The 11,813-nt window shown below is 38.6% G+C and overlaps 1 protein-coding gene and 1 long non-coding RNA gene across 3 annotated transcripts; both read right to left on the reverse strand.

Moving 5' to 3' along the window:
• Nucleotides 1–942: 942 nt before the first annotated feature.
• LOC143701906 (uncharacterized) lies at nucleotides 943–7,767 on the reverse strand. Of its 2 annotated transcripts, XM_077195598.1 has the most exons (11): nucleotides 7,652–7,767; nucleotides 7,471–7,564; nucleotides 6,969–7,313; nucleotides 6,640–6,757; nucleotides 6,471–6,562; nucleotides 6,251–6,368; nucleotides 5,872–5,988; nucleotides 5,092–5,283; nucleotides 4,720–4,872; nucleotides 3,359–3,552; nucleotides 943–1,897 (listed from the first exon to the last, which is right to left on the reverse strand). In XM_077195598.1, exons 1-10 carry the CDS (start codon nucleotides 7,708–7,710, stop codon nucleotides 3,359–3,361), a joined length of 1,482 nt encoding a protein of 493 aa, XP_077051713.1. In that variant the 5' UTR covers nucleotides 7,711–7,767; the 3' UTR covers nucleotides 943–1,897. The 2 variants fall into 2 exon arrangements, with proteins under 2 accessions (XP_077051713.1, XP_077051714.1); XM_077195599.1 differs by lacking the exon at nucleotides 7,652–7,767 and having other exon boundaries at nucleotides 7,437–7,574.
• A 216-nt stretch (nucleotides 7,768–7,983) lies between these two features.
• LOC143701907 (uncharacterized) lies at nucleotides 7,984–9,332 on the reverse strand. Its single transcript, XR_013190195.1, has 3 exons — nucleotides 9,171–9,332; nucleotides 8,977–9,075; nucleotides 7,984–8,150 (listed from the first exon to the last, which is right to left on the reverse strand). It is a non-coding gene; the product is annotated as an uncharacterized LOC143701907 (long non-coding RNA).
• Between the last annotated feature and the right edge of the window lie 2,481 nt (nucleotides 9,333–11,813).

Below are 11,813 nucleotides of genomic sequence, written 5' to 3' on the forward strand. Positions count from 1 at the left end.
TTTATGAACACAATACTCAATTTTGAAAATGTTCTAGAAATGTGGGATCACAGAGTTCCTGACAGATTTCTCCCGACCTTTTGGTGACTTGGCGCTTCTTGCTTACAGTAACTGCTTGGGGGACAGGGGATGGTTAAATGTGGTAAGAAAATGACTTGACTTAGAGTTTCATTTTTAGAAAAATCTTTGAAATTAGACAAATATAGAGAGAACATAGGGCTGTGGGAACATAGAACCTAATTTTCAAAATTTTCAGTAAAAGAAAATTCTCAGAAATGTGGGAACATAGGGCAGAGGGAACATAGGGCCATGGTAACTTAGAGCTGTGGGAACAGAGGGATGACCCCAACTAGGGAGCTGGCACAAATCTCATCTGAGACTGCTGTCTCTTTGCCCTCCCCCTCTCATCTTGTCAGTTTCATCGATCTGTTGAAGGTTCTGATTGCTGTGTGATCAGTTTTGACTCTTTGTGTAGTGCTTTCTAAATTACAACATTGTGTAGGCAATGATAAATGGATATGTGTGTAAAGTTTTGCAGTGAAAGTTTAACAAATCTGACTCATGTGTCAAAACTGGGGAGTAGTGTTTATAGTTTGAGGAAAAGGGTATGCTTTTTGATAAACGGTGTTGCGTTTTTGAAATTTGAGTTCAAATCCATAGTTATAGTGTTTCAGCATTAGAGAAAAACTGTAACAGATACACATTACTTATTATGATAGATCTTGTTTAATTACAAACAAGGTTGATTGTTTGAAAATAAGTAAAAAGACATGCATTAAAGTAATTAATGAATAATGCAGTTTGATGTTAAACAGAGTTTAAACTGTTAAACAGTTTATCTGTAAACAAGATTCCACAGTGTGATGTTTTTTTTATCAACTATAAAAATATAAAATATTGTTTTTCAATAAAGTATGAAAAATTAAAAACAAAATATTAATCTTTGGAAATACTTTATTTCTCGTCTTTCTCAACAATACCAGTGAAAATACACCAAATGCATATTTGTCAAAGCCATAAGGCTGCATTTAAAAACATTGGACTGAGGTTAAATTCACTTGCAAAAACCTCCAGCAGAACAAAGAATTAAGTCATCTGTAATAATATACAATATAAAGTATAATCATAAAATAAAAAACGGTGTATTTTTCTGTTACATACTATAATGCATCTTTGCAGTAACAAAGTTACACAACAGGTATATACACTCAATCAAGTAGTGATCCATAGGCAGCCTCCTCTGGGGAAAAACAAAATGACATAGACTGACACAGACACTGCTGCTGCACCGCAGAATAAGTGAATATTGAGATATGCAATCAAGAATGAGTTTTCACATTAAGTCCTAAATGTGATGATAGAGGAATTGTCATGAGGTCATCATGTGCTTACAAGATTTCATGGCAATCTGCCCAATTAGACTATTCAATTTTACATTCTGGTCTAATGATTTTGCTACAGGGAATGTCATAAGGTCAACATAACATGATTCATTGCTCAGCAAATTACAGAAATCGGTTCATAACATTTGTTGTATGCAAGTCAAAAGTTTGGCCTAACCTTGGTGCAAAAGGAAAGGTTACAGGGTCACCACAATTAAGGGGAGTCTCTCTTAAAAGAGTATACACTACCCTAATATCATATGAGCCCAGTAATTACATCTGGTAATATCATACATGCAAAGTTAACATTTAACAAGATTAGTGCACTTATACTGAGAGGTTTGTGCATTTTCAACGAACTGTGCAATGTGCTTACTAAATTACTTGGAAAATCTAAAAGACACAGTTTGAATTTCCAAAAAGATTTTGATGTGGTTAATCAATCAGCATAATAATAATACACGGATATAGGGCAAGTCCATTTCCTTCAACATAGTCCTTCGTGCAGCTTCCATCTGGGGAAACACAGAAAAACAAAAAAGCAAGAATTAGGATAAGAGTAGGGATGGGAATTGATAAGAATTTAACGATTCCGATTCCATTATCGATATTGCTTATCGATTCGATTCCTTATCGATTCTCATTGGGTGAGGGAATAAGTACAAATTGTTTGTTTGTATTAACTCGCTTTAATATCTGATCAGAAGACAAAGCACAGAGTATTAGGGTGTGAACCTACACTGGTCTCACGGTTCGGTTCATTACGATTATCATGTCATCGATTCAGTTCAATTCGATATCTCGATGCATTACGATGCACTGCATCATCAATTTTCAATTTTACTTCAAAAGTGATGTGTGCGTGCGTGTGCGTGTTCGCCTGTTCGGGAAGTCGCAGTGACAGAAACAGAGACATTCCAGTTTAAGTTTCATGGGACTAAAGTCTGTTTATGCCATTAAGAAAATGAAATTCTGCCAATTTTTGTTTAAAAAAAGTGTTCATTTAAAAGCAGCGCTCATTCATCATCAGTGTATGTTACACTGTTGCTGTGTGGCCAAATGTTTCTGCATAGCCTATTGGATGTAGTTCCCCCTTTTGACGAAATGGAAATTTTACACGTGTTGCAAGTGACCGTATTGTTATGAGGCGCCGTCATCCTTTCATGTGCGCGAGTTTGTGTGTGCTCGCGTCTCATATGAGTATGTGCGTGGAGAGTTTGTGTGTGCGCGCGCGCCTCATATGAGTATGTGCGTGGAGAGTTTGTGTGTGCTCGCGTCTCATACGAGTATGCGCGTGGAGAGTTTGTGTGCGCGCGCGTCTCATATGAGTATGTGCGTGGAGAGTTTGTGTGTGTGCGCGCGTCTCATACGAGTATGTGCGTGGAGAGTGTGTGTGTGCGCGCGCGTCTCATACGAGTATGTGCCTGGAGTTCCGCACATCTCGTGTGTGTAGAGTTTGCTTGTACAGTATGTGCGTGTGCGACTTTAGGTGTGTCGTTGTGCATTTCATATGTATTTGTTTGCGCATTCAGCAGTGTATGTTTGACTACGTAGTGTATGCAAGTGTTTCATAAATGTGTGCGTGAATGAAGTTTGATTTAAGCCCTAGACGGCGCCATATTGTCGTCTTTTCGCATGAAATATAACCAAACTTTAGAGCGCTTCTGCCTCGATGCCATGTTTTCTGCGTTCTGAACCAAAACAACGCAGCGCGTGTGTGACGTCATGACACATTTGCAACGAGCGGAACCGATAAGCGGAATCGTTAAGCAGGCATGCTAACGGTTCCAAGGAATCGATTCACTAGGCACCGGTTCTGAAGAACCGGTTCTCGATTCCCATCCCTAGATAAGAGGGTGAATTTCAGCTGTTTTAGAATAAGTAAGGTGTGTAAAGCATTAATAAAATACACAAATAAATTAAGAATAACAGTAACAGGGGGTTATTCCAAAAAACAAACAAACATAATAAATAACCTAAATTGTGTTTTCCTCTTCATCCTCACTGGTGTCTGGACTACTGAGGCCACTTTGATCTTCCTCTTCAACATGTAGAAGGACAGAGGCCTCAGGACCTAAGGCAGTCTTGTACTGTTGGAGGACGACTTGGAACCTTTCTGACACCTCTGACAGTCTTCTTAAGAGACAGCAAAGTCCCTCATTTCCCTGGTCTACGTCTCAAAATACAAACGAGATTACATTAAAGACAAACTATATTAAAAGGTTGTATCAGCGATTTCAGGCCCAAACATAAATGATCACATTCATCGAATCTTTCCTAACAATCCGCTAGCTGCCCGCCCCATAAGCAAGCCGTCAAAAAAAACGTGTCTCTGTAGGCAGCCTAGGCTCTGAGATCTGCACACAAACACCACCACTCAAAACCAAAATAAATGGTGTTCCAACCAATCACCAACAGGGGCGGGTGTGGTGAGGTTTTGCGTGCAGCCGTCATAGGCAGCCGTGCACGAGCGCAAAACCTCACAACACCCGCCGTGATTGGAACACTATTTACTTTGGTTTTGAGTGGTGGTAAGCGCAATCGTTTTTGTGTGCAGATCTCAGAGCCTAGGCTGCCTACAGAGACGCGTTTTTTTTTTGACGGCTTGCTTATGGGGCGGGCAGCTAGCGGATCGTTAGGAAAGATTAGATGAATGTGATCATTTATGTTTGGGCCTGAAATCACTGATACAACCTTTAAGATGGTTTCATAAGGCCAAATAACTTAAATGGAGTAAAAAGATGTACCAATTCAAATCTACATAGCAGAATGATTGGCATTTTTATGTGTATCGCTGACATGGGACCAGGCTAGCTTCTGTATAAAACAACTTAAGGCAACATGACGGCTCACTGAGGTGACTTTATGGAGGGAGGCCCAAAGTAGCATACAGTATACTTGTCTGATAGCTGTTTTAAGTTAACAGTTTTCTTCACTACAGTTGTGCTGAAGTAACACATTGTGTTACTTGCTGACCAGCAAGGTTTTCTATGTTGACTGGAGGAGATAATAAGATTAATCTTGATGTTATGCTAACCCCATGTAGCACATCAGGACACAAATTCCAATGTTCAAATTCTTTTGTTCATTTCCGCTTTCCAGTAACAGACATAGTACAACAAATCTGCACATCTTTCAAGCAAATGTGAATCTTTATAGCCTTACTGACTTGTTACCATAGCTACAGTAACAACTTTAATCCCCATTTTATGTATATCCCAAAGGACCACGGCAAAGAGAGCCATAACCGTTCTACTCCATCCAAGTTCTGTGACTGATGTGTTTTTTTGTGTTTTTTTTAAAGACATTAGATGGACAGGGTTTTAATTAAACTTACCCTCCTCAGCCAACTTGTTCTTGAGAACCATTGCCAGGCTCTGCAACCATGTGCAGTGTTGTGCCATCTCCAACACCAAAACTCTTGTTTCCTCATGCAGTCGCCTTGTTAACATCACTTGGTCGTGCACTCGTTTCTTGATTGAAATGTTTGCTAAGAATCAATAACAGTTATATGTATACATGAGACAATCTTGCATAATCACTACAAACATTGACTTTATCAAATTGATACATAAGAAAACTGAAAATACACCATTAAACTAGATTAATATTACAACACTCAATATGTAACATGCATGCCTTAGTTCAGTATACTCTATAAAGCAGAACTGTAAATAAATTCCTGTGAAGCATCTAAAAACAAACATACCACTGCCATGAACCTCCCACGGCCATATTTGAGACGCAGTACTCTCTCCAGTTAGGGAATGCTCCACCACAGCTACGTCAATGGTTGTTGCCGATTCTAGTACAAGATCATTGTATTTCTGTATCTCCTGAAGAAGGAGTTTTTTGTCTTCTGCCAGCTTCCTTCGAAGGCGATGGCGAAACTTGCTGCTGTCTAGAAAGACAAGTACAGGGGCAGAGGTTTTTGACAGAACTCTTCAACAAGAAAAAAATGATAGCACCAAAAAATTGAAAAGCAAAGCTCCAGTTATTGAAGTATGTGAAAATTATAATGTAGACTGACATGGGAAACAAATTGTTCAGCGTCTAACATTTTGGGGGGAATCTATTTGCAGGAGTAACTAACACACTTTTCATGATTGCCTGAAAATAATAGTGCATTAATTAATTTAGAATGGGCAGTTTTGTATCTAAATACGTTCCCCTTCCACAGAGGCCGCTATGTTGCACCTCCACGTTCCTACAGTAGCCCACAACGGACAAACAAACACTGGGTTTAGATAGTACCGCACATTTTCTCGTCGGCTACCGTAGCTTGGAAAGATAGAGGTGAGGGGAGGTGGATGCAATCGTCAAACCTCACCGATAGATACCACTAAATCCTACAGACTGGTCATTTAAAGAACAGAATTCAATGATTGAGCTGAACTGTGCTACTACATTATTTGCTAATTCCATGTTGGTGGAGTAGGATGCATACAGTAGCCTGAATTTATCAACCTATTATATTATATAGTTATACCATTCTGACGGTAGAGGGTTCGCTTCCGGTGCCTCACACTAAGGTAGAGCCCCTCAATTGATTGCTGCATTCCTCTGAGTGTTGTGCATTGACTGGCACGAGATGTATCAGGTGTCTCTGTAGAAGAAATAGTGAAAGCAAATTTACTGTTAAAACACAGAACCGTTTCTCTGTTTGAATTTTATGTAAAACCTTTTAATCCAACTTATTTAAACTTTGTATGTGCACTTCCTGCAGGGAACTGGAATATAGTAATAAACCTGACATAAATGTGGCATCACATTAGATGATGATCCACCTACTATTTTTTGCTGCTCTTTAATATCAAACTTTAGATTGTAGAAAGGGATGGTTGTTTCTTTTATCTGGTCATGCTTACCACCAGTTGCCCATTCCTTTACATCAGATAGCCACTGTGACACCACTTCATCTGTGCAATCTAGCTCCGTTTTTAGGTCAGCTAGCCTTGCAGTCTCATCCTGGAGTCTCTGACAAGTCTGATGAACAGTGTTACACAATAATCAGGATTAAAACTTTGTATGATTAACAACAGGCCAAGTAAACACAAAAGGACACACAACAATTAATATGAGACTTACCTTCACATATCTTGTGGAAAGTGCCTGATGTAAAGAGAGATTTTTTTTCTCGTTCCACCCCATTGCATGCAATGTAAGCATGTCCACCCGTGCTGTTGAAAGCAAATAATGAGGTTATGATGATCAATCTAAAAAAAAAGTATACATGAATATTGCAAACTCCGATCACCTGCTTTGGACATGTATTTGGTTGTCAGGGCACAACGTGAGAGGTAGCTGTTCACTTGCTCCACCTCCTCACCAGCGGTTGTCCCTGCTCCTTCCTGGTTCCTGCCACTCCAATTAATCTTTTAGTAAAGGGTGGAAGACATTCAATTTAATTTTATTTATATAGCCCAATATCACAAACCACAATTTGCATCAAAGGGCATTACATTCCATGCAAGAAATGGTTATGCAAAAAGACAAGATAATATAGTGTAGCTTAACTTATTTCATATTATTAATGTGCTTGTAAATATTACAAATGTACATATGATGCCAAAATATTATACACACCTCACACTTAGTAGCATGGGCTCGAGCATGCATTACACTGAGAAAGGGTTTCATAGTGGTCAGTTCCTGAAGAGCAGGAAGGACACTAGCAACTTTCTCCAGGTATGGCCAGTATTTGCATGCCACGTCCATTGCGAAGAATTGTGCCTTGGCTGGCATGAGCTCCTTCTGAAGGTACAGAGGGTAGGCAAATATCTCCCCCCTGTACATATTAAGGGCTTTCAGAAGGAACCCATGGCGGCACACAGCAACCTCCATCCCCTCTTCATCCAATTTTGAAGCCCTCCTTGAAGTCTCCCTCGCTGCTGTCCACTGGGAGTCCCCACATGTGCCTCTTCCCTGTGTCTATGACACACAAAACAAACATGACAAATCAAATAAAAGCAATATTGTCAATCAATATATGGCATTTATTTTCTTAATTTGATTTTGTAATTGGTAGGCAGGAGTAATTGAAGTGGGGGTTACGTTTATTATTGTAACAACTATTTTGTCAACTTGCATTTTTCACTGCTTTCTGTATGGTGTCGACAAAACTAGACACCGTACTGTCTTCAGCCACAAAGAGCCCCTCAAAAAAGCCAGGATCATCAGAGCTGAGGAAGAAAGAAAAATAGAAAATCCATTCATGAAATATATGAAGTAAGAAAATAAATCAATAAAAAGACTAGAAGAAAGATCACCTTCCGTTTCGGCGAAAGCGATATAGCTTTCTATTTCCATCTGCTGAAACAGCCAACATTTCCGGCGTGCAGGCTGGGCAGGTGAAAGGAGCACTACAGCAGAGCTGGTCTTCCTCATATGATGCATATGAAAGCTCTAAGAAGCTGCGCTGCAGTGCATCACCGTTGATAGGTCCAGACTGGAAAATATATAGAATGAAATAGTATTTTGATATTGTCTGCTTATTAATTTTTTTTTATAAAATGGTAATTACATTTACACTTACTCTTCCTCCACACTTAGTGCGATGTTCCAGCAGCTTTGCAAAGGCTTGTCTGGAGAATCCCGGAGATATGATCTTGAGTTCCTGAAGGGAGCTCAGGAGGTCCAGTGTATAAAGTGTGGAATTGGTGACGGAGGCTGGCCAATATCCACTTCTTAGGAGGTCTTTAAAGTCAGGGGTCCACTGCTGCTGGCATGTTTGACATTCATACAGTGGCTGATGCAAGTCAAAACGCCCTTGGAACAAAAAAACAAATTAATATAAATATATATAAAATACACACTTACCACATACTTAACTTTACAACACTTAGTTCATTATGCACATTGTGAATGGTTGAGAGACTGTCACGTTACGTTAAATAGAACCCAAGCGCAGACAGTAACTTTATAAAACACGGTTTATTTACAACCAGAAAACAAAAGCCCACGATGGGGCAAACAAACAGTAACTGAAACAATAACTAGACTTGACAATAAAACAGACCTGGAACCTTCACAAACAGATCACAATACTCACAGGATCGAATATTAACAAGACAAAACAGCACTGAGGAACAAAAATCGGGAGCTTACATAGAACACATAATCACAAAGACACAGGTGACACCGATGAACATCAATACTAATGAGGGAACAAGGGGCGTGGTAAGGACACATGATCACAATCACAGGTGACACTGATACAACATTAACAAGGAAACGAGGTAAAACACAAGACAATGCAAACACATAGCCCAAAACAACTGGCCATGTGTTTGCACACAAAACACGAGACAAATACATGACAGAGACATTGCACAAGTTCCTATAATCCCACATTTATATTTTCTAATTCACTAAATTCCACACTGCTGTGTTGATTGGACATCATGCTGGAAAGATGCTAATTTTTTTATTTGTGGAGGACAAAAACAAAACAAAAAAACATCTGTCTTTGTTTCAGTTAATAACAATACCATGTGCTATTCCATATGTTCTGACACTTCTGCAATTGTAAGCACAATGCCACAGCACACTAGTGTGAAAAACATCAAATTATATATATATATATTTTTTATACCATTGATGGTAATTAAAATCACTGGTTTGCCTGGTAACACAGTGAAATTTGTGCCTCCACAGGAGCAGTCTGGCACCTTCACAGTTGGCAAAATGCAAGCTGGCAAAAATAAGGAAAACAAATAATTTAGATGATCTGTAACTGTCTGCAGACATACATTGAACAGCAAAATTAAAGCTTTCTTGAGAACGTACCTTGCTCATGGGTGCAATATCCATCTTCCCCTTTAATGATGCATGTGGTTGGAGGAATGGCTTCAAAAAAACCACGAATCACGCATTCCCTGTTGTGGAGTGGCTGTTTTTTGTGATGCAATACATCACAGTCCCCACAGAACCACTCCTCAGGAAGACACTCTCTGCACCTAGGGAGAAAAGAAAACAATATTATAATATAATACATTATTTCAGGTGAATAACTCATATAAAGTACTGTATACTCTATTTAAGCTATTCCAGGTTTGATTTAATTGTAAAGGATTGCATAGTGGCTCAGTGTTTAGCACTGTCACCTCACAGCAAGAAGGTCCTAGATTTACTTTTCTCATTAATGTGTTTTTCATCTGGGTATCTAAGTCTTCTCCCATCCCAAAAGACATGTATCTTAGCCTATAAAGCAGGGCACTCAGCAAACCTACCCTGGGTAATTTAAGTTTGGTATTAATGAAAACCAACCTAATAACAGCAGGCTCGTTGCAAAGGCAACACAGGGGATGACCAACAGCCTCTTTTGAAATAAGGCATTTTAGGTGGTATGGCCTTGCTTCTTTCCAGCGCTCTGAGGCTTTCTGCTGCCGAAAAGACCATGATGATGCAGAGCTACTTTGAGGCTGAGCAGCAGAAGGACATGACGCCAAAATATCAGAGAGCCTCTCCATATTTTTTTCTGTAAAGAAAATCCAAAAATAAAGCTGTAAGGGATCATTCACTATAGATAAGGAACAATTAAAAGTCAACTGATCAGTATCAGAATGAACACTTTTTTTATACTGTACATTCATAAATTCATCACTGTGAATTACCAAATTCCTCTTGAGGATGTAGTCTTGTTGAGGTTGCAGTAAGTGGAACCTCCACACTGGATGACAGGGAGCACTCAACCGTGGGGTATGTGGCTGTAAAACAAAACATAGAAGAATAAGAACAAGTTAGGCTATCACACTCTATTCTTGTTCTTCTTTTCAAACTATATACTAAACAATTTATGAAATCAGACATATTTTTGTTAAGTACTTGGTAGTGTCTTCTACAATAGTGTCACTGAAAGGTTTATCTACTTTTTAATGTCTTTTTAGATATTTGAATATTTTAAACTCTCAATAAACAATTACATTGTTCTATTTTGAGTTGGTCCAACATTGTCATAGTAAATTCCTACAAATGTCAAATAATTCAGATATAACCTGTAGCGGAGGCTTGGCGTCGCCCTCCTCGCCTCCCCCTCGGCTTACCACGTCCTACAGAGTCCCTTTTAGAGGTGTGTGGAGGGTCTCGTACACGTTTCCTCTCATCAGCTGCTCTCTGTGTATTGGAGTTAATATTTCTTGTAAGACTGATGTTGATAAAAGTACGGTAACCAAAAGGCAGGTAACTTGTGAAAGGAAAACACAACATAGGGTGTTAGTAAGGTGTTGAACAGCTTAAATGAGCCTTGGAATAGATTCTCAAGTCTCTGTAACTCAGAGGGATGGAACTGCATATACTATTATTATTAGTATTATTATATTCCCTTATTAACACATGTCACAGAGCATGGCAGGATGCATCATGCAATATACCTGTATTAAATCTTCTGCACTCATCATTCTTACATATTCCTCATCACGTTTTACTTTAATTTGTTATGTTTGTTATAAAATGATTGAGGTGTACAAAAACTCTAACCTTGGCTTCAGCTAGAATGTGTTCATGTTTCAGCTCCAGAGCCATGCGTCTCCCCTCTTGGTAGTGTGGATCCTTTGAATCAAGTTTATGCTTGGTGGCCATTGCAATGCAGTCAGATACAGACAGACAGTCAGATACAGACAGACAGACAGTCAGATACAGACAGACAGACAGTCAGATACAGACAGACAGACTGACAAAGATGGGTGAGACAGACAAGTAGACAAAGACAGACAGGGAGGAAAGAAAGAGCAATAGATAAAGACTGTGAGATAGATAAAGATTGAAGAGATGGACAGAAATATAGATAGTGAGAGAACAGAGAGGATGTAAGATATAGAAAATAATGAAGAGATAGAGGTTGGCTCTTAAAAGTGCCTTTGGGTTTTGAAAATCAGGTTCGGATAGGTTCGACAGGTGATATGTTTGACAGGATCTGCAGGGAGAACAACAGAAAATGTTAATTATGTAGTGTTATGTTGATATAAGATTTAAAAAGTGTACCCTAATATAGTGAGTGATTCCCATTTTCTAATAAATGCTTAGGATAAATAAATACAGATTCACGTTGTTCCTATTTCCTGTGCTACTTTTTTAATGGCGCATAACATGTGTCTAGGGTTCAGTGTGTGTTCATATGTGCAGTATAACGTTAGACCAAGTGATAATATTGTTATTACTGACACATTACAGTGAAAAAAAGCATGTGATGTATATATATATATGTGTGTGTGTGTATATGCATATATATATATACTTATATATATCACATGTTTTTTTTATGTAAATACTCATTATATATATATATATATATATATATATATATATATATATATATATATATATACACACATCTAGAACCTATATCTAGGCCTAGAAAATGTTTTTTTATAAACACGTAATTTTATTAATTTTGGACGTGTAAATGCTCATGAATTCATTTTGCTTATTAGA

This window comes from Siphateles boraxobius, unplaced genomic scaffold (assembly GCF_051911475.1).
Source record: "Siphateles boraxobius isolate OS27281-9 unplaced genomic scaffold, OSU_SipBor_1 33, whole genome shotgun sequence".
Lineage (NCBI taxonomy): Eukaryota > Metazoa > Chordata > Actinopteri > Cypriniformes > Leuciscidae > Siphateles > Siphateles boraxobius.

Excerpts from the sequence above, each read along its gene's own strand:
- LOC143701906 (XM_077195598.1), bottom strand. The coding sequence starts at position 7,710 with ATGTTGGCTGTTTCAGCAGATGGAAATAGAAAGCTATATCGCTTTCGC. Across the intron at positions 6,369-6,470 it reads TTTCCACAAGATATGTGAAG|ACTTGTCAGAGACTCCAGGA; the intron begins GTAAGTCTCATA and ends ACTGTTCATCAG. Across the intron at positions 4,873-5,091 it reads GTGGGAGGTTCATGGCAGTG|CAAACATTTCAATCAAGAAA; the intron begins GTATGTTTGTTT and ends ATTGATTCTTAG.